At 40.3% G+C, this 26,567-nt stretch overlaps 1 protein-coding gene across 2 annotated transcripts in view; it reads left to right on the forward strand.

The window, feature by feature from the left end:
• The first annotated feature begins 220 nt into the window (after window positions 1–220).
• The window catches only part of gpr158a (G protein-coupled receptor 158a), a 144,356-nt gene continuing 118,009 nt past the window's right edge, over window positions 221–26,567 (forward strand). For both annotated transcript variants that reach the window (XM_083544584.1, XM_083544585.1), the window contains exon 1: window positions 221–1,392. In XM_083544584.1, the coding sequence (XP_083400710.1) occupies window positions 635–1,392 (758 nt within the window). In that variant the 5' untranslated portion in view covers window positions 221–634. The remainder of the gene's footprint in view (window positions 1,393–26,567) is intronic.

Consider the following 26,567-nt stretch of genomic DNA (forward strand, 5'->3'; position numbering starts at 1 on the left):
GACATTTGTGTGCCTATAAAGGACACCTATGAAGATTTAATTGATTATTTGATTGGGTTTATTTCAGCACCATGCTCTGCTGGACAGCGCCGTTAAGATAATTGACAGGTGACTTATCCACACAGGCATCAAGCCGGGGCGCGTCAAGGCTAGCCAATCAGATTATTCCGGGGGCGGGGTTTACTCGAGCATCGGTGTGTGCTGCTGTTTTCAGGGCTGTAACTGAACATTGCTCAGAGGAGGGCGGAGTGTGTGATGTGTTTGTGCGGATCCGGAGCCAATAAAGAATTGAATTATATTTTCTCTCTATACAATATTTTTCTTCTACCGAGCAGGAGACATAAATCCGTCTGGTCGCCCCGCATGGATCTTATCTGCACATGATCTGATCTAAAACGAAGCTGAGTGCTGCTCTAAGATCAGACCACAAAACACAGCATCAAGCGAGACCAGTGTGAGATCGGTGTGTTTAGAGGAGAGGGGGGGGAAACACCGACACGAGCAAGAACGGGAGGTCGGGTGGGAGAAGAACCTCTACAGGTGCAGGAGGACATCGAAAAAGAGGAGATGCTTCGTTGAAGGGTGAAGAAGCATCAGGACGGTGAAGCTCGCGCAGGTTTGAGAGGCGGCTGTGATGGCGGTGATCGGACTGTCGCTGCTGCTGCAGGTGGGCTTCGTTGTGGGCGCGCACTGCTCGGCTCTGGCACCGAAAGCGGACGAGCCTCGTCGGCTTCATCAGCTCCAGCTCCAGCATCAGCATCAGCAGCTGCCCCGGGTGGTGGCTGCGTTTCTACACACGGGCGACCCGTCGGCGCTCGAGCGCGCCAACTGCACCGGGAGGTACGAGCTGAGCGCGCTGCGGGCCGGGGGTCGCGCGCACCCGCCGCCCGCCGCCCGCCGCGCGTTGCACGCGCTCGCGCACGCCGCCGGCTTCCTTCTGGCGCTGCTCGGGGAGCGCGGGCGCGAGCGGAGCCCGGCGCGCGACTTGGAGTGGTGCCGCGCGCTCGTGCGCAGCGTCGTGGACGGCGACGCAAGGGTCCACCGCGCCGCTGTCATCTTCGACGCCGCCTCCTCATCCTCCTCCTCTTTCGTCTTCCTCCAGGCCACGCGGCGCGGCCAGGAGATCGCTCTGCAGGACCTGTCTGCGTCGGCCCCCGACCTCCTCCGCGACGAGACCCCCGACACCGAGTGGTATCACGCGCACGCGCGCGAGACGCGTCGCGGTGCCGGCGGCGGCAGAGACGGTGGCGACGGCGACGTGGCCGAAGACGCGCATGCCAAATGGTCTGCCCCATTCCTGGAGTGCGAGGCCGGCCGTTACGTCCCCCGCTGGCTCCTGACCTTGTCCACCGCGTTTCACAGCCTGAAGCCGAAACTGACGCCTGACTTCAGGTGAGCTTCCTAATACACCCAGTGCCTCGAGTCCGCACTACCCAGTACGCATTATTAACCTCCAACTACAGTAGTAACACCTGTGACAGGTGTGTGGCTCTGACGTCACAAACAGTAGCTAGTTGTTTGGTCGGCTTTCACATTCATCATAAACATTGCAGAAATTCTAATGGTTTCCACTACAGATACCACTACAAACCATCGCCAACTATTTTCAATGCATTGCAAGTAGATTCTTTGGTTTGATGAAAAACTATTCATTGGTGGACTCGTCCTAATGGTCCCTATTCATGTCCAGTAGACCAACATGTGACCTACCGGTTACCAAGGGATCCTTGTTTGTATGGAACACACTAGACATATAGAAGACCAAATCAGAATGTTAAAAAAACTTTCTAGAAGGGGTTTGAATTGTTTTTATAGCAAGGAAGTAATGCATAGAAGGAGACACCAGACTCAAAGTCCCAGAAAGCATTGTACTCGCATGTAAGGCGGAGAGACAGGACTCGGGTAGCTTTGGACACTTTGGACGCTGATAGGACCAAATAGTGGGGAATGAAAGATCTTTGGTTTGGTTCGATCATCAGCATATCGATTTGCAAAAAGTGTGTAAAACTTTGCACTTCCTTGTTCCTGTAATCTCCTAACCTGGTGCTTCAGGTGGCCACTTATGTGATGTATTGAGAGTCATAATAAATATGTACCTGGGATCTCAGCAGACTTCCAGGAACTGTGAAGAAAACATTCCCCTGAGGATTATTCTCTTTGTAAGAGCAAATCGTTCTCAAATCGTTCTCATCCATCGTTCTGGTATTTATTAGCTGAAGGGTGTTTCTAAAAATAGCTGCAGATGTACAGTTGTAGCTGCATGAGAATCCCACCAGCAAGGGCTAATTAATTCCTGCACGCATGACCCCCCCGTGGGCAGCGCTGTCCTGTGGAGATGCCCAACAACGCTTATTGAGTTCATGGAAAGACTGGCTTCTGCAACCAAAAACTCAGATAATCTGGCTAATACCACCAGACCTGGTGATCTCTAAAAGCTCATCTCCAATGCTGGTTTTATACTATAGTTATATAAAGTATATTTGGGCTTCCTGCAGGTGTTTTATTTTTCTTATACCACACCAAGTGCTCACCATTTCATCATTTCATGAATGAAAGTCTGAACACCATACACACTGAGTTTATAGTATCTACTAATGTTATGGAGCGCTGGTGAAAGAAGTTATTTCCTGTTTTCACTTATGCTATAGCAGCTATAATCACTCATTCCTTCACTACCCTGTATTCTTTCTCTCAGCACCCTTAAACACAAAGCATACAATAAATAAATACGATACAAAACAACATTAATAATAATTATAATGACTATAGGATTGATAATAATAATAATAATAATAATAATAATAATAAAAGCAGAAATATATTTATAACAGAGAAAACTATACAATTCGCAACACCACAATGGTCTCCTAAGTACAATATATATATTATTTTATTATAAAAATGGACAAACTATTCAAAACAACAGAAACAAACAAATGTAGAACAGGCACGGGTCAGATGATCATCAATAGGAGGGTAATACTGAGGACGGGAATACAGTACAGTACAGTACATTGGAGCAGCTCAGCGTTAAAGACTTTAAACTTCTGATTGGACGCACAGAACAGAACAGGACCTGACCAATACTGCATCATCATAATCATTCAATTTCTGATACATGGTTAAGCAGCTGTACAGAAAAAGCATCATGACCATCAGAATCATCATTAAAATTGCTGTACATGTCATTATAATAAAAAATTTAATAAATAAAATGTACCATCACTACTACTACTAATAAAAACTACTACTGCTTCTAATAATAGGCATGATATTGTTACTAATAATATCAATAATAATCATCATCATCATCATCATCTACATATTTACTATCATTGTATTTATAGTAAGAAAAAAAGAAATAAAATCTACTACTACTACTACTACTACTACTACTACTAATAATAATACTTATCATCATATTTATAATAATAAAACACTTCCTCTAGCTGCTACTACTACTAGTATATAACTATTGTATTTATTTTTATTATTAGTTAATATTATCCTGATTATCATCATATTTACAATAATAAAAAAGAAATAAAATGTACTACTATTACTATTGCTGCTGCTATACAACAACAACAACAACAACAACAACAACAACTACTAATCTTTATCATCATTTAATTCACGATAATGAAATAATCCTCCTTCTACTACTAATAATAGTATGAATATTGTTAATGATGATAATCATTATATATTAATGATAATACAAAATAGTAGAAAATACTATTAATACTACTAATAGTAATAATACAAACTGCCTGATACAAAATAAAAATAAAATATGAACAATTAATATTATTATGAAATGAAGAGACATAAATACATCAGATAGGATATAAGATTGTGTGTGTTTTCAGTTTAGAAACAGAAAAACAGTGCATGTTGTTTACAGTGGATCTCTAGCGTGATGATTCCGAGGCTCGGGTGTGTGTTTTCCGGGAACGTGGACTCGTGAAGTGTGGTAATGTTGTGCCGCACGTTCTTCCTATTCGCTGTGGGTTCTCCACGGGGAGTAACCCTAACACAGCAGCTAACGACGGAACAATACGAGCACTTCCTCCACACACACACACACACACACGCACACACACGCACTAATTAATCCCACAGGTACAGGCGATTGTGGTGCAGGATACAGTCTAACTGCATTACACTTCCTTATAAGCAAGCACAAGACTCCTGAATACAGACATAAAGCTCATTCTCATGTACTATTCCTTTTATATTCTTCTTCTTCTTCTTTCTTCTAATTGTTATAATAATCTATTTATATATTTTTCTCTTCACATAACTGAGGACAATTAATTACTTCAGGATCTTATTATAGAAAAATGGTCAACAGCATGATTTGTGGAGAAGCTGAGCCACTATTGTGTTGGTTAGATTGATATAAGAGCATGTGATGGGATGTTTTATCTACCGTATGTTCCGGACTATAAGCCGCTACTTTTTTCCCCACGCTTTGAACCCCGCGGCTTAAACAATGAAGCGGCTAATTTATGGATTTTTCCGGGGTTTTTCCCAGTTTCACAAACTTCAAGCCAAAATAACTGAACCCCATAACATTAGACCAATGAAATTGCTAAAAGGGTTCAGGTGAACCAATGAAACGCTTTATATTAAATCAGATGCGCTCCCACTGAATCGGGCCGCACCACATCATAAATATGGATGATGTTCCTCTGACGTTTGACCTGCCGCTCACTCGGACTGTCTACAGGAAATGCGAATCATTCGTCACGCTGAAAACAACCGGGCATGAAAACACACTTCACCTGTGTTCTGAGCTGCACGGCATCGGGAGAAAAGATTCACCGATGGTGATTTTTAAACACACGACGATGCCAAAAGATAAACTCCAGAGAGAAATAGTTGTGAAAGGAAGGAGGAAGACAGTGAACAATGACTTTCTTGGTAGGCTACTGTTTAGATACAAGTCGTGTAACAGACACTGTCTTTAGTTAAAGCCTGTGTAAAGTTCATTAGTTTCAGTGTAGACACCTGCGGCTTATAGACAGGTGCGGCTTATTTCTGTTCAAAATAAAAATCGTTGTCAAGTTCAGTGGGTGCGGCTTATATTTGGGTGCGCTTTATAGTCCAGAAATTACGGTACACTGACACCACAGCAATCTCTGGAATATTGCTCTTTATAAAAGATTGACACTGTTTTTAGGTTATCGTTACATGAATTTGTAATGAAACGCTTTAAAGTCAAGTCAGTTCCTGTTTCTATGGATGTTCCAGCAGCTATAGTCGTGTTTTTTTTTCCTTTACTGAAAGTACATTTACATGTATGGCATTTGGCAGCAGCTCTTATCCAAAGTGACTTACTTTTATCTCATTTATACACCTGAGCAGCTTTGGGGCCATACTCAGGGGCCCAGGAGTGGCAGCTTGCTGTGCGTGGGATTTGAAATCATGTTCAATTTAATTTACTTGATTTTTATTTTGTGTAGCTTTTTTGACAGTAGACATTATTTGACAAAGCAGAGATAAAGCAGTTATAAATTTGTATTAAAGAATGTATAGGTTGAGTGCGTAAAGGTTTGTTTCTTTATAAATAAAAGTTTACCCCCTAATGCTTAAGCCAGTGGTGAGTGTGGCAAGGAAAAAATCTCTGAGTCTTCATGAGGAAGAAACCTTGAGAGGAACCACACTCAAAAGGGAACAGTTGCACAAATGTTCATACAAACTGTGGTCCTAAACCATTGTAGTAGACTGTTTATATTAATTACGGTCCATATCCATCACCAAAGTTATTCTTTGGAACTTCATGGATAGTAGTATTAACTTCAAGGATATTAAGTTGATGTGGAACCATCCTTAGCTGCACAAAGTGTCTCCACCCGAAGAGAACTCGATTCAGAGGAAGTAAATAGAGGGAAAATATGCTGCTAATCATGCTAACGAGAAAGCAGAATTTGTTACCCAAAGTAAAAGGGGACAGGTTTATTATATAAACAGCAAGACAAAGAATTCAAAATGTAATCTGAGTGTATATATGTGAAACAGGCGTAGGTGATCAGGTGATTAGTGAACCATGTGAACTAGACCTTGACAAAAACATGGAACTAAAAATGAGACGTAAAAACCAGAGACTCGAATAGCATATATTATATATATATATATATATATATATATATATATATATATATATATATATATATATATAGAGAGAGAGAGAGAGAGAGAGAGAGAGAGAGAGAGAGAGAGAGAGAGAGACATGAAATTAAACACAATAGAGACAGCTGCGAACGAGACAACACATGAACACAAGCACACATTCGATTAGAGGCATTAAAAACATGTACATATGCCCACGCAAACAAAGGTGGAAGTGCAGAAGTGCATTAGCGATGCAAACCGGCTGTCATGCTACACTCAGTGATGAACTTGGAAAGGTATGAAAATCTCCAAAAAAAAGTTTTGACACTTGAGATTCCGTCCAGAAAAGTAAATGTGTAAAATAACAACACTTTCGGTAAATATGTTACAGTGTATGGATTAGCATTGACTTTACACTATGATTAAATGGGGTCTTTTTGCTCATGTGGTGCACGGGGTTGAACCTGGAACCTGGTCTCGGTGTTTAGTTCAATTCTACTGATAGTGTTCAGTTTTATTTGTATAAAAGTATAAACTTAGTACTAGCTTAGTGGTTAAGGCATTGGACTTTGGATCCGAAGATCGTGAGCTCAAATCCCAACCACACCAAGCTGCTGCTTCTGGGCCCCTGAGCAGGGCCCTTAACCCCACAGAGGCTCAGATGATAAATGATATGATAAATAAGATAAATGTAAGTTGGTCTGGATAAAATTGCCTGCCAAAAGCCATAAATGTAAAGGGTTTGCATTTTGTATATGTTTGCTCTAGTCCTAATCCAGATGGAATTGTTCCCAGCTCGGGCCTCCTGCAGCATTAGTCTGGATTCAGGATGGAGTCAGAATAGACTTTCTGTATTCAGCGTTTGTTCAAAAACCTGTAGCAACCGAATATGACCATTATAGGATATACATGAATTACATTTTAAGCATTTGGCAGACGCCCTTATCCTAAGCGACTTTCATTTATCTCCTTCATACAACTGTGCAGCTATGGGGTTCAGGGCCTTACATAGGGGCCCAACTTGGTGTGCTGGGATTAAAATGTAATCTTTAACCTGTGTTAAAGGGCAAATCACGCAAATTTGAGACATTTTTCCCAGATTGTAATTGTGACCAAGTAGTGACTCTTCCACACCGTAGGGACGTCTACAACACACACTACTCAAAAAGTAAAATGTAGAGTTCTTGGGATTTGTGTTCAGTGCATGTTCTATAGAAATACAGTAGTGTTCTGTATTTGAGGGGTTTCTATAGTGTTCATTTTAAAATCACTCTATCCATGCAAACGCTATTTACATGATATTTTATGGGAAATGGCAAATATTGCCCAAATTGCAGGGTTCTCTTTAGTATAGTACTGTCAGAATATGGCATCTTCATGTTTTGCTCACATGGTTGAACTTGGAACCTGGAATTTGGTGTCTGGAATTCAGTTCAATTCAGTCATTTTAACGATTTTAACGCATGACACAAAGCAGCTTGCAGAATTAAATTGATTCAGAATATCATTTATATATGCCAAAACAGTTCTGATCCTTCGAGCATTATTAGTAGTAACTTCTTTAGGAATTTGAGCTACGGGAGCTCGTCTGTTGGATCAGACCACACGGACCAGCCTTGGCTCCCCACATGCCCACGACCCTGTCGACGGTTCACCACTGTTCCTTCTCTTGGAGCACTTTTGATAGATTCTGACCACTGCAGACCAGGAACATCCCACAAGAGCTGCAATTTTGGAGATGCTCTGACCCAGTCGTCTAGACGTCACAATTTGGTCCCTTGTCAAACTCTTGCCCATTTTTCCTGCTTCGAACACATCAAATTTGAGGACAAATTTTTCACTTGGTGACTAATAATATCCCACCCACCATATATATATATGCGCGCGCGCACACACACACACACACACACGCACACACACACACACACACACAGACCAGACATATATAAATCGATAAACCAATAAATCTATAAACCGATCCCTAATAAGCAAACCAGAGGTGATGGTGACGAGGAAAAAAATATTCTGTGATGATATAAGTAAGGAACCTTGTGAGAAACCAGATTTAAAAAGAAATGTATATTTATCCTCATTCCAATATTAGTTGTCACATTGAGCACATAACTGTACACTGGAGGTCAGGCAGCAAAATGCTTCACACACATGGGGTCTGTGACAGAAAATGAAAAAAAAGGAAAAAAAAAAGATGTAAAGATAAAGATGTGAATTTGAATGAGAACTATTATAATATACTAAAATAGGAACTTCTTGCAGGGAAATGAAATAAAATAACATTGAAAATGAAAAGTAAAAATGATGTGTATAGAACTGTGTATTATAAAGTCCATATTATGGATTGATTCCGTAACCTGGACATTCCTTATACGCAGTTATATTGTCAATGATGGACAAAATAGAGCAGACATTGTCATGGTTACTAAGTGGTACCATCAAGTCAAGTCAAGTCAAGTTTATTTGTATAGCGCTTTTCACAACAGACATTGTCTCAAAGCAGCTTTACAGAAAACAACAGTGAAGGTGAATGGTGTGTATTTGTCCCTGATGAGCAAGCCGTGGCGACAGTGGCAAGGAAAAACCCCCTTAGATGATATGAGGAAGAAACCTTGAGAGGAACCAGACTCCATCTACAGTAGACTTATGTATCTTTAGGTTGCCATATAGAGTCATCATCAGCAGAACTCCATCAGAACGGCTCAGACGGGTCCAGAGAGCAAACACGATTCATTCTTTACTTAACCTCTATTTTGTCTTGATCAGCCATACTAGGTTTATTTCAGCTCTGATTGCGTTCCTGATGCTGGAATGTATATCCTCATTGTGTAGCTTAATATCTGGCCTGCTCTTTTTGGCTCTTCACCCCTTTAAGGTGAAGTTAATCTGAGCTCCTGGTTGTTCTGAAGACTTTCTTATGAGGAAATCCATCCTGCGTCGTCCTCCAGGCTCAGCTTCGAGCTCCTCGATAACACGCTCAATACACCGATGAATAAATAATGAACGATGTACAACAGCGACCAGGGGCCATCTTCATTACGGCTCTCTAATGCAGCCCTTGACATTTTCACATGCATTTATTTTTTTTTTGCCAGTCTGAACGTTCTGATGTTGCGAGCGGCTTATCCTGGCAGATAACCCACGATGATATTTCACTCCTGAAACAGCCGGCGGTGACGGAGGCTTGGTTGAAAAGTTAATTGCTTCCATTACAGTCGTTTTGCTATCTTGACAACTCCTATTATGCAGCGTTTTCTGAGACGATCGATGCAGTAGATCATTCCGTGGGATAACACTGCGCACAGACCCAACCATAACACCTGTACAGGAACAAGCAATCACAGGAAAATATCACTCTTTTATCACATACAATTTAACAATAATAATAATAATAATAATAATAATAATAATAATAATAATAATAATAATAATAATAATAATTATTATTATTATTATTAATACTACTACTACTACTACTAATAATAATAATGATAAATAATAATAATAATAATAATAATAATTAATAACAATAATAATAATAATAATAATAATAATAATAATTAATAATAATAATAATTAATAATAATAATAATAATAATTAATGATAGTAATAATAATAATTAATAATAATAATAATAATTAATAATATTAATAATAATAATAATAATAATTAATAATAATAATTAATAATAATAATAATTAATAATAATAATAATAATAATTAATGATAGTAATAATAATAATTAATAATAATAATAATAATTAATAATATTAATAATAATAATAATAATAATAATAATAATAATAATAATAATAATAATAATTAATAATAGTAATAATAATAATAATGATAATATTTAATAATGATTATTATTATTACTATTGAACAATAAAGCAAAACATGCTCTATTTAAATGTTAATGTTTATTAATATTTAAAAAGTAAATATAACAACTATATAATACTACTACTACTAATAATAATTATATAAAAATAATTAAAAACTTTCTTTTGGCTTCTCCCATTAGGGGGCGCCACAGCGGATCATCCGCATGTTTGATTTGGCACATGGTTTTACGCTGGATGTCCTTCCTAACGCAACCCTCCCCATTTATCCGGGCTTGGGACCAGCACTAAGGCTTGTGCAACCCTAATGGCTGGGGTCGGTTCCCTGACCGGGGATCGAACCCGGGCCGCAGCGGTGAGAGCGCCGCATCCTAACCACTAGACCACCAGGGACCCCTAATGATATTAAAATAATTAAAGTATTCTATATCATGTATGTTTGTTATATTTATTATTATATAGTAGTAAAAATCACAACAATAATAACAATACTACTTATAATAATGATAATAATGTTCTACTAGATTGTTTGCGATCTTTGAACATGCTGCTCTGGTTTGTACTGGATTAGTTATCTTTGTTGTAAATGGCTCCAGAGTGACTGTTTTCTCCTCAGAAAAGACCACAAATGAAGATTAGATTGAGAGTGTGGTGCACTTGGTCATATTTGGTATTGTGAGATTGTGATGACTACACCTTTAGGGATTAAACGAACAGAGAAAATAAAGAAATTAGTCATTTTTCTCTTTTTTTTCCTGCGTGTGCCCAGAAACATAAAGCCGTTTTCTCCTTTTTCTGCTTTCGGTATTAAGAAGAAAAAAGGAACGAAGGCGTCGTAATTCACGTTCTGTACCGGGAATCAAGAAAGCGAATGAACACAGCGTACACAGACCTATCTCTGTAAGCCTTTTCTATTTAAGAGTGAAAGAGCCAGGCTTGGAAGCGTTATTAATATAAATGTAATGGAAGTTTATTTATGAGGCAGCCGGCCGGATTCCTGCTCTCTCAACTACTGCAGATTTTTCAGACATTTCTGGCCCAGGCCTATTTTGTTCTTATATTTAGCTGAATTTACTGTATTGCGATATTTTTGAGTGAAAAAAACAAAACAATGAAAAAGCTGGGTCAGCTCTTGTGGGAGAACGGTGTAGGTAGAGTATGTGGGTATGGGAGGTATGTTCATTTCTTACTGATTACATAAAGATTAACTGAACCGAGATGGGACTGCACTCAGCACTTTATTCCAGCTCCAGTCACGTCCCACTTCATGAAGATTGTGGACCTTTGAAGAAGTAGATGCGGAACTCGCAAACTTCCCGAACCATCTAGAGACGTACCAGCGCCAATCGGATCCCACTTCATGTGGAGTTTGGAGTAGCCACTCCTTTGTTATCTTGACTGTGTGCTTTGGCTCGTTGTCCTGTTGGATGATGATTCGGCACCCCAGTCTGAGTTCCAGAGCGCTCTGGAACAGGCTTTTGATCAAGAAAATCTCTGTACATTGTTTTATTCATCTTTCCCTCGATCCTGACGAGTCTCCCAGTTCCTGTCACTGAAAAAATGGTATTGGCCAAGCGGTGCCTGGTTTCCTCCAGACATGATGCTTGACACTCAGGCTAAAGAGTTCAATCTTTGTTTCTCATGGACTGAGAGTCCTTCAGGTGCCTTTTGGCAAACTCCAAGGAGTGTCTTCCATCTGGTCACTTTACCATACAGGCCTGATTGGTGAAGTGCTGCAGAGATGTATGCTCTTCTGGAAGGTTCTTCTCTCTCCACAGAGAAATGCTGGAGCTCTTTCAGAGTGACCATCAGGTTCTTGTTCACCTTCCTGACTAAGGTCCTTCTCCCCCGATTGCTCAGTTTGACCTAGCAGCTCCTCTCTAGGCAGAATCCTTGTGGTTCTTCTATTTACGGATGATGGAGGTCACTGTGCTCATTGGGACCTTCAATGCTGCAGAAATGTTTCTGTCCCCTTCCCCAGATGTGTGCCTCCATACAATTCTGTCCCTGAGGTCTACAGACAATTCCTTGGACGTCATGGTTTGGTTTGTGCTCTGACACACACTGTTAACTGTGGGACCTTCTATAGACAGGTGTGTGTCTTTCAAATCATGTCCAATTAACTGAATTTACCACAGGTGGACTCCGATCAAGTTGTAGAAACATTTCAAGGATGATCAGTGATAACAGGATGCACTTGAGCTCAGTTTTGAGTGTCATGACAAAGACTGTGAATATGAATGTGAAATGTAGGTGATTTTTTAGTTTATTTTTAAACAAATTTGCAAAAAGTTCAAACAAACTTCTTTCATGTGGTCATTATGAGGTTTTGTATGAAGAATTTAGAATAAAGCTGTAAAATATCAAAATGTTGAAAAAGTGAAGCGCTGTGAATACTTCCTGCTTTGATTTGAGATGCAGTTCATGGCAACAATCACAATAACAGCATGAAGATAAATAAAGCTTGTCAGGCTGTTGATGTATTTAAAGTTCGATTGTATTGTATTGTATTGTATTTATGGTCCGACTCCCGTAACCTGTCGAACAGGGACGTCTTTGTTTTGAATCGCCATCTAGTGGATGTCCTTCAGATGTACATAAATGTAAACTGGCTGTAAATTCTGATTAGCTGGCAGTTTTTTGTTAAAATCGTTTTTCGTCAAAATTTTTCAATCCCAAATTGCTGGAGATTGAGAACGCAACCATGCAGAGGTATAAATAGTGATGAATTACCACACAGTACATTATTTATGTTCACATGAGAGCACATTGTCGTTTTTGTGTGATATATTTATTTGATTGTACATCCACATCTGCTTTGGAGTGTTCCGACAGCGCGAAAGACGAAGGCTGTTGTTCTGAAGAAGTAGTTTTAAATCAAAATATCTCTCATGAGCACACAGATGCAGTCGTGTCTGACCTCGCCGTAGGAATTCAGTCTCCTGGGAGAAATCCATCCGCCTCCATCTCACCAACTGGACTGAATTTAATAGTGTGTTTTAAAACGCATTTCTTTTATGAGCAACAGAGAAGAAGAAGAAAAAATCGAGTGATGCTAAAACCTTGCCATGTTTCTCCTCAGTTCAATCACAGGACAGTAGACCGTGAAGTCATATACAGTCGGTTTTAACTCAGCCGGGACGCTCAGCCTTAGCATGATCTCTGCATGGAGTTTAGTGGCTAGAGAGAGAGAGAGAGAGAGAGAGAGAGAGAGAGAGGAGAGAGAGGGAGAGAGGGAGGGAAGGGTGGGGGCATAATGGAAACGCATTAAACTGACAGAGCTAATGCACCTCTGTCGCTGAGATGCAAAGCTCACTTCAGGTTCAGCTTTATTTATCAGAGCACACGGCCTGCTCGAGCACCTTCAGTGTCTCAGATCCACTCTCATTTTACATTGTTCCTTTCTTCCTTTCCTTCCTTCCCTCCTATCTATCTATCTATCTATCTATCTATCTATCTATCTATCTATAATATATATATATATATATATATATATATATATATATATATATATATATATAAGTTTTGGACTTCTGATAGGAGGTTCATGGGTTCAGATCCCAGCACCACCAAGCTGCTTCTGCTGGGTTCTTGAGCAAGACCCTCAACCCTCAATTGATCAGATGTATAAGTGAGATAACTGTAAGTCCCATTGGATAGGAGCATCGCACAAACGCTGTGAATGTATCCTATCTATCTGAATTCCTGAACCATTTGTTTGTGTTTGTGGAGATTCATTCAGCCACAAGAGTGTTAGTAAAGGCAGGTAGTGGTGTAGGTGAGAAGGTGAGAAGGTCTGGGGTGCAGTCAGGGAAGAGTCAGGAATGTGAAATTCATCCCAAAGGTTTCTTTCTTTCTTTCTTTCTTTCTTTCTTTCTTTCTTTCTTTCTTTCTTTCTTTCTTTCTTTCTTTCTTTCTTTCTTTCTTTCTTTCTTTCTTTCGTTTATTCCCCTTTCTATCACCTCTCTCTCTCTCTCTCTCTCTCTCTCTCTCTCTCTCTTTCTCTCTCTCTCTCTCTCTCTCTCTCTTTCTCGCTCTCTCTTCCACTCTCCCAGTTCAGCCAGTCTGCATCAGCCGAGCTTTTGCAGCATCACTGTTGTTTTCCCCCTGTGCGTTTCTGCATGCTTTAATGATGTGCAGTTGAAACAATGTGAAGTGCCTGATTGCTCTTCCAAACTTCTTCTTTGATGATGCTTTTGGCTTCGCTGAGAGACAGGATGAGAATGAACCAAAAATAAAAAAACATCATCAAAGCTCCTTTTTTTTTGTTACTCATGACTCATAATGAGCACCAAGCTTACAGTATTTCTGACACTGGAGTATTTGGATCAACTGATCTCAATATAAAAGCACTCGAATATTTTACAAAAACATTGAGCAGAAAGAGTCAGAACTGAAGTTATACAGGATTATAAATTATAAGATTATAAATGGTGTGAACATGCAGGCTTAGTTCAGGAAGGTGAAGTGGGTGTGGTCTATGTACCTGTTTGTCTCAGTAAAGGGGTGTGCTCTATGTACCTGTCTATCTCAGTAAAGGGGTGTGGTCTATGAACCTGTCTGTCTCAGTAAAGGGGCCTGGTCTATGTACCTGTCTGTCTCAGTAAGGGGGCCTGGTCTATGTACCTGTCTGTCTCAGTAAAGGGGCCTGGTCTATGTACCTGTCTGTCTCAGTAAAGGGGTGTGGTCTATGTACCTGTCTATCTCAGTAAAGGGGTGTGGTCTATGAACCTGTCTGTCTCAGTTAAGGGGCCTGGTCTATGTACCTGTCTGTCTCAGTAAAGGGGGTGTGGTCTATGTACCTGTCTGTCTCAGTAAAGGGGCCTCGTCTATGTACCTGTCTGTCTCAGTAAAGGGGGTGTGGTCTATGAACCTGTCTGTCTCAGTAAAGGGGTGTGGTCTATGTACCTGTCTGTCTCAGTAAAGGGGTGTGGTCTATGTACCTGTCTGTCTCAGTAAAGGAGGTGTAGTCTATGCACCTGTCTGTCTCAGTAAAGGGGTGTGGTCTATGTACCTGTCTGTCTCAGTAAAGGGGTGTGGTCTATGTACCTGTTTGTCTCAGTAAAGGAGGTGTAGTCTATGCACCTGTCTGTCTCAGTATAGGGGTGTGGTCTATGTACCTGTCTGTCTCAGTAAAGGAGGTGTAGTCTATGTTCCTGTCTGTCTCAGTAAAGGGGTGTGGTCTATGTACCTGTTTGTCTCAGTAAAGAAGGTGTAGTCTATGTACCTGTCTGTCTCAGTAAAGGGGGTGTGGTCTATGAACCTGTCTGTCTCAGTGAAGGGGGTGTGGTCTATGTACCTGTCTGTCTCAGTAAAGGGGTGTGGTCTATGTACCTGCCTGTCTCAGTAAAGGGGGTGTGGTCTATGTACCTATCTGTCTCAGTAAAGGGGCCTCGTCTATGTACCTGTCTGTCTCAGTAAAGGGGTGTGGTCTATGTACCTGTTTGTCTCAGTAAAGGAGGTGTAGTCTATGCACCTGTCTGTCTCAGTAAAGGGGTGTGGTCTATGTACCTGTCTGTCTCAGTAAAGGGGTGTGGTCTATGTACCTGTTTGTCTCAGTAAAGGAGGTGTAGTCTATGCACCTGACTGTCTCAGTAAAGGGGTGTGGTCTATGTACCTGTCTGTCTCAGTAAAGGAGGTGTAGTCTATGTACCTGTCTGTCTCAGTAAAGGGGTGTGGTCTATGTACCTGTTTGTCTCAGTAAAGAAGGTGTAGTCTATGTACCTGTCTGTCTCAGTAAAGGGGGTGTGGTCTATGAACCTGTCTGTCTCAGTAAAGGGGTGTGGTCTATGTACCTGCCTGTCTCAGTAAAGGGGTGTGGTCTATGTACCTGCCTGTCTCAGTAAAGGGGTGTGGTCTATGTACCTTTCTGTCTCAGTAAAGGGGGTGTGGTCTATGTACCTGTCTGTCTCAGTAAAGGGGGTGTGGTCTATGTACCCGTCCGTCTTATTGAAGGAGGTGTAGTCTATGAACCTGTCTGTCTCAGTAAAGGGGGTGTGGTCTATGTACCTGTCTGTCTCATTGAAGGAGGTGTAGTCTATGAACCTGTCTGTCTCAGTGAAAGAGGTGTAGTTTATGTACCTGTCTGTCTTAGTGTCGGAGATGTAGTCCACATACCTGTCTGTCTCAGTAAAGGGGTGTGTGGTCTATAAACCTGTTTGTCTCTGTAAAGTGGGTGTGGTCTATGAACCTGTCCGTCTCTGTAAAGTGGGTGTGGTCTATGAACCTGTCTGTCTCAGTAAAGGGGTGTGGTCTATGTACATGTCGGTCTCTGTAAAGGGGGTGTGGTCTATGTACCTGTCTGTTTTAGTGAAGAAGTGTGGTCTATATACCTGTTTGTTTTAGTAATTGGGGTGTGGTCTATGTACATGTCTGTCTCAGTGAAGGATCCAAGTAAAGAAGGACTGGCCTCTGAAAGAGTGACATCTTTTTTTTTCCAGTAAAGAAGGTGTGGCATTTGTATATCACAGTCCAAGTGAAGGAGGTGTGGCTTCTTTGGCTGTCGAAAATAGTAAATTTCCATACTATACATACATTGTATTCAATCTGAACATTATTAAGCGGTTCTCTACCTTATACATTTTCACCCTGGTATTCTGCTCTATCCATCCAAACAAGATTACAGGATTATAAAACCCAAAGTATAATATGTGTTAGTAAAAATAATGATCTCTGTCCAGCATGGATTCTGCATGATCTCTGTCTATCTGATAATATTACAGAACAGTAATCGCTCACATTCACAGCATATGTCTGATCCGTCACCTGCTGACCTCTGCTGCCGAGGCTGATCAGAGTTAGAGTCAGAGACGGGGTTTTAGTTCCATCACAGCAAAAAAAGAAAGACCATAAACCAATTGATGAAGTTGGTGGTTGTTTTGCCGTTGGAGCAAAAGCCAGAGCTGACTTTTAGTCTGAAGCTTTAAAGTCACATTGTGATTGTTGACAGTAGTGACTGCAGTCTTTCTGCTAAGTTCATGTGAGGATTTTGCCTGACATTTAAATCTCTGATTTCAGTTTTGTTCTGAAACAGCATCATGGATGGTTTTTTACTGCTGTAGTAGTTCTGTACTGTAGAGAGAAAATTAACCAGCACTCAGAGAAATGTAATTTTAAACATGTTTTAATACTATCATCTTTTCAATCTGCCACCTTCAGCTCCGCCTCCTGTCTTTTTGTGCTTCTGGATTTAGGACAATAATCACCCTCTGGATGGTATCAGTGATCAGTAACCTGCACTTCAGCACACTTACGTGTCATTAATTCTTTTCCTATAACATCATGGCCTCATCATGTTTGATTATCTACTTAAATGACTCTTCATAACAGGAGTCCTTGGCAGGAAGCCATACTGTATATCCTCCCCTGTACCTCCTGACTGTTCTTTGCCTAAGTAAAGCAACTAATGTCTCAGACTCATACTGACAATTTCTTTTTTTAATGTCTACCGAGGTGAAAAAAAATCACTGTCCAATGTCACATCCAGCGAACTCTATCCATCAGCCGTAATTGCAGCCATTTTTGCATGAAAGGCAGCAATTATTTTTCTATCCGAAACGTTACGACTGCTACAAATCACACCGAGATCTCGCGATTTGACGTCAGGGTCTGAGTGACCTTGGACGATTCGGCGGCAGGGCCGCGGTCTGATGAGTGCAGGTTCTAAAATTAGCTACAGACGCAGAGCTGCAATTAAAGCAAATGGTGGGAGCACGCTGATGCCGAACCTACCTGCGTGTTCTTTGGGGCGGAATGAACGCAAACGAGCGTGCTAGAGAACGAGATAGAGATAGAGCGAAAGGGAAAATGGGAAAGCTGCAAAGAAAAGAGACACGCAAACAGTATGTCAGAAGAGGCTCAGAGTCTCACACATGGACCACCTGCACATTTTTACTCTCTTTTTTTCTGGTTGTCAAATAAATGATATGAGATTTTCTTCATCTCCTTTTTTTTGGCTTTCTGATGTACTTTTTTTTGACAAAAAACATCCTGAAAATCCCATCGAAATCTGTTTCTTTTCCTTTTTTCAAGTATGAGAGCCAATTCATTTGTGTTATACCCCAACACTGGTGAATTCTCTGGTTTGATTGGTCAGAAGCTCTGATGGTGGTTATAGGTTCCAGCGTTCCTTTACCTTAAAGCAATTATCTTACACCTTCACTTTCACTACCACTGATTAAATTTGTCCATAAATCTCTCAGAGCACAAGGAGGCTTCAAGACTCTTCTCCGTTCTGGCACAGAGGTGGTGAAATGACCTTCTGAAGAGATGAGTCACTGACATTCTTCAGATGACATCTGCTAGTTTAGTGGTTGAAGTTCTGGGTTACTGATCAGAAGGTAAGGGGTTCAAGCCCTGGCACTGCCACGCTGCCACTCTGGAGACATTTAAGCAAGGCTCTTAACACTCAGTACTCCAGGGGTGCTGTATCAAGGCTGACCCTCTGACCATGTGAAAAAAAGTACATGTGACCAGTATATGTCATCTAAAGTCCTCCCTTTTCCAGCAGTGCCTGAATTATAGCTTTTTCCTCACCGCTTTTCTCTTTTCATATTTTCTCTACCAGCCAAGATTTTACAATGATGATATTCTGTGTCCTAATGAATCAGTATTAGGAAATAAAGCCTTGATAGAGCCTTCAAAGCCTTTTGTAAGTCATTCCAGATAAGGCGTCCATCAAACACCGTAAATGCATAAATGTAGCTCTATTCCTCACACCATGACTATTTTTTTAATACACCAGGACATTAAATAGGTCCAGGGGACACTATAGATAAACCGATTTAAAACACAAACATGTACATTTCTTGATATGGTGAAGTTTTAACCCTGTAAAGCCCAGTGTTGTAATATAACATCACTTTTAGCTCTACTAAAAGAAACCTGCAGTAACTAAAATGTAAAACAAAAAATATCAATTTAAAACTTACTAATATGTCAAAAATGTTAAAGCCCAATCATTTCTGCATTAAAGGCCTTCTACAACAACATATAAAAGGTGAAAAGGTGAAATATAAAATATATTCTACGTTTTGTTACTATATTTGGGTTTTTGAGGGTTAAAATAAGGTAAGATAAAAAAGAGAAGATATATCTTTATAAATCTCTAAGAACAATTATTTTGCCAGTGCTTAATGGACAATCAACAGTCATTTTCTTCTCACATTTCAATTATAATTATTGTATAGGTGAAGTGTAGAACACTGATTATCTTCATCATGGCACCTGTTAGTGGGTGGATATATTTATTAGGCAGCAAGTAAACATTTTGTCCTCAAGTCGATGTGTAGGAAGCAGGAAAAATGGGCAAACGTAAAGATGTGAGAGAGTTTTTTGTTAGGGCCAAATTGTGACTGCTAGATGACTGGGTCATCTCCAAAAACAGCAGCTCTTGTGGGATGTTTCTGGTCTGGAGTGGTCAGTGTCTATCAAAAGTGCTCCAAGGAAGGAACAGTGGTGAACCGGCGACAGGGTCGTGGACTCAAATTGCTGAAGAAGTTATCAGTGTTAATGCTCGACGGACTGTTTTGGGAGCAAAAGGGGGACCAACATAATATTGGGCAGGTGGTCATAATGATATGCCTGATTGGTGACCATAAAGTTAAGCCTGTTTCAAGACTTTTCTCCGTTCTGGCACTGAGGTGTAGGAATGAACTTCTACTTGATGTCTGTACAGCCAAATCACTGGCGGTCTTCCAATGACATCTAAAGTCTTACCTCTTCCAGCAATGCCTGATTTATAACCTCTGCCACTTTTCTCGTTCTTTCTCTTTTCTCTCCTAACAAAGTTTTTAGAATGATGGTATTCTTTGTTTTAGAAACTCTTGATTGATAAAGGCTCCTCGTTCCTGTTGTTGGTCGCTCTGGATAAGGGTGTCTATCAAACGCCATAAAGGTGTACGTGGATACAACTCGAATTCATTACACCATGCCGATTCCGTTTATTTTTATACAACACCACATCCGAGTCATGTTTCGTCCCTTATATTTTTCTACAATTTTTTAGAAAATGCCAGAGGTCTCTTAGATTAATACAAGCCCAAAAGTGTGCTGCATGAAGCAGTACGCTCTCTTGCACTCATTTCCCACACGTTAAACAAGACTGCCGGAGTGTGGGCTTCCCCGCCGTCTCCTCTCTCGCCCCCGGCGTGAGGACCATATGCCCACTCTGGTAGGGAGGAGGCTTTTCTGAGGGTTAAAGGCAGAAATGGATGAATGAACCCAGAATGTACCAAATGTTGGGTTTTAAAACATGTCGAGTCTGCAGGAAGCAGTCACAGCAGAGAGCGGACGGTGGCCTCGACAGATGCTGGACCACCTGAGTGCAAACGGAGGTTGTAACTTTTATTGCAAAATTCAGCTTGATTTTTTATTTTAAAACATAATATTCCCATTTTTACTCAGCTACTACTATTAGGGCTTATAATAACAACTCGGCTAGTTTATTTGGACTGATCCGTACCGCTTAATGTGTACTTCAAGTTTGTACTCGTTAATGTTTTGTAATGTGGGACCCTCAGGGGTTCCCTGGTGGTCTAGTGGTTAGGATGCAGCGCTCTTACCTCTGCGGCCCGTGTTCGATCCCTGACCGGGATATGCCTTTATATGCCTTAGTGCCGGTCCCAAGCCCGGATAAATGGGGAGGGTTGCATTAGGAAGGGCATCCAGCGTAAAAACATGTGCCAAATCAAACATGCGGATGGTCCGCTGTGGCGACCCCTAATGGGAGAAGCCAAAAGAAGGTTAATGTGGGACCTTCAAAAAGGAGATGTTGACTATGCGAGGATCCCGAGGCTTTGAAATGAGGTCTCACCTCAGTCTCATAAATGTTCCCTTTCACTCTTGCAGATACCATTCTATCCAAAATTACTCCTGTCACTCTTCACCTTCTCTACTCTGAGTTTTAAACCTGATGTGGACAGGAAGCCTGTGGAGAGAGCATAGGAAAAGGGAGGGATGGGAAAACTTCCAGTGTGATTGACAGGAAAAGAGAGAATGCCTTTCTTTTTTCTTCTTTGCTTTTTTGCATCTCTGGCCATTTTTGGTGGTGGCTTTGCATTAGCTGAAAAATTATTTTAAAATGTTATGTTTTTTTTTTTTATAATTCTGATTACTTTTTTAATATCAAGCGATGTGGAGTGTGTGTGTATGTGTTTTGTAATCCTCCTACTTCAAATAGAATGTATCAGCAGGTATTGTTGTCATTTAAAGCTAAACTCGAACTCGAACTCCAGGAGAGACTGGATTTGTTCGTAATCAGCACTGTGTGAAACGACACTTTCTGAGCCGTGGGCTGTGAATCCAATCAAATCTGGCTCAAAGATGTTGATTGTCAAACTATATCCCCCTCAAAAAGAGCATCACATCGGCTCGCAACACTTCAGCCTTATCTTATTGCTTATTTCCTTCACCTGTCCTCATTGTCCACTGCTCTCATCATATACAGCATAATTTGCTGAGGAGGCTAAAGCGTAGTGGTTAAGGCATTGGCCTCTCGATCAGATCACTCTGGAGAGGACGTCTGCAAAATGGTGTAAATGCTTGTGTTTTACCTGCAGTGTTTCTGCTTATAAACTGTGAAGTATTCCAGGTTTAGTGATTGTCTTTACTAAACCATTTGTTTCAGGTTTGATGTTTTGATCTTGTTTCTGTTTCCTCTTCTCGTACCTACTTTGACTACATTTACGGCATGTAGCAGATGCCCGTGTCCAGAGCTACACTGGTACACTGGATAACAAACTCTTTTGAGAGGGTTTTTTCTTTCTTTTTAAAAACAAAGCAAAGTTAGCGTTAGTTTAAGTGTTTCAGAAAGAGGTAGGTCTTCAACTTGAATATAGCCAGGAACTCCGCTGTTCGGATTCAGATCTAAGGAAAGGTCATTCCACCACTAGTTCATATTGTTTGTTTAGCACTCGATCTCTGCCTGTATTATGTCTATGGTTCTGTCTTTGAGTTGGATATTTACTGAGAAGAAGCGTTCTTTCACTGCACTTGCCTCCAGCTTGCCCTCGCATTGACACTGATCCTGACTCGAGGCTGGGCTTGAACAGAAAAATGTTCCAGAAAACTTTTCAGACATAGAAGTAGCCATAGGACATGAACTTCCATGCTGCATTTTCTCGGTTACAGTTTCACCTGGCAGTGATGGCATTTGGAAGACACCCTTATCCAGAACAACTTACAACTGAGCTGTTGATAGGTACTGCTTGGTGGTACTGGGATTTAAACTTATGACTTTCTGATCCAAAGTCCTTAGCAATTGAACAAGTCACTAGAATCTGTACTTTGTTAAACAGTGTAACATGACACACAAAAATTATACATTTATTTTCTTGCTCGGGGTCCAAGGTGGATGGGATTTGAACTCACAGCCTATACAAGCAATCAGCAATCATGTGACTAGGTCATGTGACATGCAAAGGCTGATGGGAGACACAACTCTAGGCATAATCATGACACATTAAAAGTACAACAATTAATTAAATGTTTTTAACGACTGGTCTGTGATATTATTTGAAATAAGAAAAAAAGCATACAAGTTTAAAAATGCAAATTATAAAAATAGAATAGAGGCTTGAACAAGGTTTTTACAAAGTAATGTAACATATTTGGATACAATTGTATACAATTAAAAATAAATTCAATTGAGTTCAATTCAATTAACCAAATACTTAGTACGTCTAAAATTCATATAAATGTCCAAATGAGTGTCATTTGCACTCATATACAGTGAGGAAAATAAGTATTTGAACACCCTGCTATTTTGCAAGTTCTCCCACTTAGAAATTATGGAGGGGTCTGAAATTGTCATCGTAGGTGCATGTCCACTGTGAGAGACATAATCTAAAAAAAAAAAATCCAGAAATCACAATATATGATTTTTAAACTATTTATTTGTATAATACAGCTGCAAATAAGTATTTAAACACCTGTCTATCAGCTAGAATTCTGACCCTCAAAGACCTGTTAGTCTGCCTTTAAAATGTCCACCCCCACTACATTTATTATCCTAAATTAGATGCACCTGTTTGAGGTCGTTAGCTGCATAAAGACACCTGTCCACCCCATACAATCAGTAAGAATCCAACTACTAACATGTCCAAGACCAAAGAGCTGTCCAAAGACACTAGAGACAAAATTGTACACCTCCACAAGGCTGGAAAGGGCTACGGGGAAATTGCCAAGCAGCTTGGTGAAAAAAGGTCCACTGTTGGAGCAATCATTAGAAAATGGAAGAAGCTAAACATGACTGTCAATCTCCCTCAGACTGGGGCTCCATGCAAGATCTCACCTCGTGGGGTCTCAATAATCCTAAGGAAGGTGAGAAATCAGCCCAGAACTACACGGGAGGAGCTGGTCAATGACCTGAAAAGAGCTGGGACCACCATTTCCAAGGTTACTGTTGGTAATACACTAAGACGTCATGGTTTGAAATCATGCATGGCACGGAAGGTTCCCCTGTATAGTATCTTAAATATGTAATATCTTTAATATGCAATATCTTTAATCTGTGTTCTGTGTTGCTGGAGGCAGACCAGATGTTTCTCGTTAAGCCAAGTATGAAAGGCTATAGTGTTAAGAGCCATGACTGGGAAAATGAGACTGTCGTCCTTAAATCAGTATGAGTCAAAGTATAGAATATGATCCAGGATGCATGTCCTTTTGGGAGACGACCTCTGACCCGTTCATTAGATAATTAAGATGAATGATCTGGGAAAGGGAGATCCGATACATCTGGGATACATTTAGTCTGGGCAAAGACAGACTTCGCTTTGTGTTAAAGCATTATTGCAAAAATGAGATCATATACATTAAGAGGCGGACCCAGAGATCGGGCAAAGTATTTTAAGATGTGTGGAGCCATGAATCGGGAGTCGTCGACTCATCGATACGGCGGCTCCGAGCTGATCCAGGAGGCTCGTCAAGATGCTGAATTTCTATGTTAGATAATAAAAACTTTATTTACAAAGATATATCAGTGTCTGCGAGGATTCATTCCAAGAAACAGCTACACTCCATCAAGACAAGAAATATACATCACCTGCTTAAACCAGCACATGTCCAGGCACGTCTTAAGTTTGCCAATGACCATTTGGATGATCCAAAGGAGTCATGGGAGAAAGTCATGTGGTCAGATGAGACCAAAATAGAACTTTTGGGTCATAATTCCACTGAACGTGTTTGGAGGAAGAAGAATGATGAGTACCATCCCAAGAACACCACCCGTACTGTGAAGCATGGGGGTGGTAGCATCATGCTTTGGGGATGTTTTTCTGCACATGGGACAGGGCGACTGCACTGTATTAAGGAGAGGATGACCGGGGCCATGTATTGCGAGATTTTGGGGAACAACCTCCTTCCCTCAGTTAGAGCATTGAAGATGGGTCGAGGCTGGGTCTTCCAACATGACAATGACCCGAAGCACACAGCCAGGATAACCAAGGAGTGGCTCTGTAAGACGCATATCAAGGTTCTGGCATGGCCTAGCCAGTCTCCAGACCTAAACCCAATAAAGAATCTTTGGAGGGAGCTCAAACTCCTCAGTTTCAAACTCCTCACTTCTCAGCGACAGGCCAGAAACCTGACTGATCTAGAGAAGATCTGTGTGGAGGAGTGGGTCAAAATCCCTCCTGCAGTGTGTGCAAACCTGGTGAAAAACTACAGGAAACGTTTGACCTCTGTAATTGCAAACAAAGGCTCCTGTACCAAATATTAACATTGACTTTCTCAGGTGTTCAAATACTTATTTGCAGCTGTATCATACAAATAAATAGTTAAAAATGGATTTTTTTTTTAGATTATGTCTCTCACAGTGGACATGCACCTACGATGACAATTTCAGACCCCTCCATGATTTCTAAGTGGAAGAACTTGCAAAATAGCAGGGTGTTGAAATACTTATTTTCCTCACTGTAGTTGTCAATACAATAATTTATAATAATAGATGTTGCATCAAATAATAAAAAAAAAATGACATATTGAAGCCTTTTCACCAGCTTGCTCAGACAAGGTTCTACCAGATGTTTATCTCTTCCAGATGTTTGGCTAATGCTAGGTAGGTGAACAATAATCTGTCATGAGTGATAAGCTGCTCAATACTATGTTTCTACACTGAGTACTTGTTTCCGTTTACTGAAAGTGCAGACGATATTGAAACAACCTCAAAATATTACATCATTGAACTTTGTGTATTTGTGACATTATCCCAAAGCAGTTTAAGTAATGAGTGAGCCAGTGGCGACAGCGGTAAGGAAAATCTCCCTGATATGGTATGATGTATGATTATTGACAGCCAAACGAGAATCCTTCAAATTTTTCTCTGATTTGGAGAGTTTCTTAAGTGTTTCTGGTTTTTGCTGAAGTGAGAACTCAAGTCTCCACAAATTTCACTTCAAATCAAATCCATCTGAGTGTCGTCTGATCGCATGCATCAATAGAAGCAGGGAGACAGAAGGGAGATCTGACAACACAGTTAACGTGGTCAATATCACACATCGGCTTTTAATTAAATAGGGACCTAGAAGGAGTCCAGAATTTTTTATATTTAAGATATGGAAAATTAATTAATATATTCTATAATTTTTATATATATATATATATATATATATATATATATATATATATATATATATATATATATATATATATATATATATATATATATACCGTAATTTCCGGACTATAAAGCGCAAATTTATATAAGCCGCACCCACTGAATTTGACAAATATTTTTATTTTTAACATAAATAAGCCACACCTGTCTATAAGCCGGAGTATAGTGTCTACACTAATGTACTTTACACAGGCTTTAACGAAAGACACGTTACACACGGTGTAAAATAACGGGTGAAATATTTTGTGGCTCCTTTAAGAGCAGAGCGGCATTTTGGGAATAGCCTGCCACTGCAATTTTTTCCCGGTATTACTGCATGCGTGCAAGACCAAGGAATATGTCCTTATTATTTTCTGATGCTCATTTCTAAGTTTCTTTGACTAACCCGTAACGCTGTTGCCAAGTAAAATAAAAAAGCACGAGTTTTGGAAACCTGTCTGTGTTTATATGATTTCTGTTGCAACTGGAGTTAGCGAGCTCTCCCTTCACCCAGACTCAACGTGTTACAACGGCTTGTATCTAAACAGTAACCTACCAAGAAAGTCATTGTTCACTGTCTTCCTCCTTACTTTTACAACTACAGTGGTACCTTGACCTACGAGTGCATTAATGTATGATTTTTCCGAGGTACGAGCGGTCACTCGGTCGATTATTTTGTGAAACCAGGCAAAACCCAGGAAAAATCCATATATTAGCCGCTTCGCTGTTTAAGCTGCGGGGTTCAAAACGTGAGAAAAAAGTAGCGGCTTAAATGTGTGTGTTTTACATTTAACTTTCTAAAGCTATAATCTACTTATTTTAACATACTTTAACAAATGTCTTCATTCCTTTCATCCTTCATTCATTCATTCCCTTGATATGTGTAATTGTCAAGATTTTCTCTTTTTTAAAGAATTTTTGAAACAGGACATAAAACTCCATAGAAGAATCCAGAGTGCTATGTACAAAACAAATCAAATATGGTGCGCTTTTGTCT

Source organism: Silurus aristotelis (assembly GCF_946808225.1).
Source record: "Silurus aristotelis genome assembly, chromosome: 1".
In the NCBI taxonomy this organism is placed as follows: Eukaryota; Metazoa; Chordata; class Actinopteri; order Siluriformes; family Siluridae; genus Silurus; species Silurus aristotelis.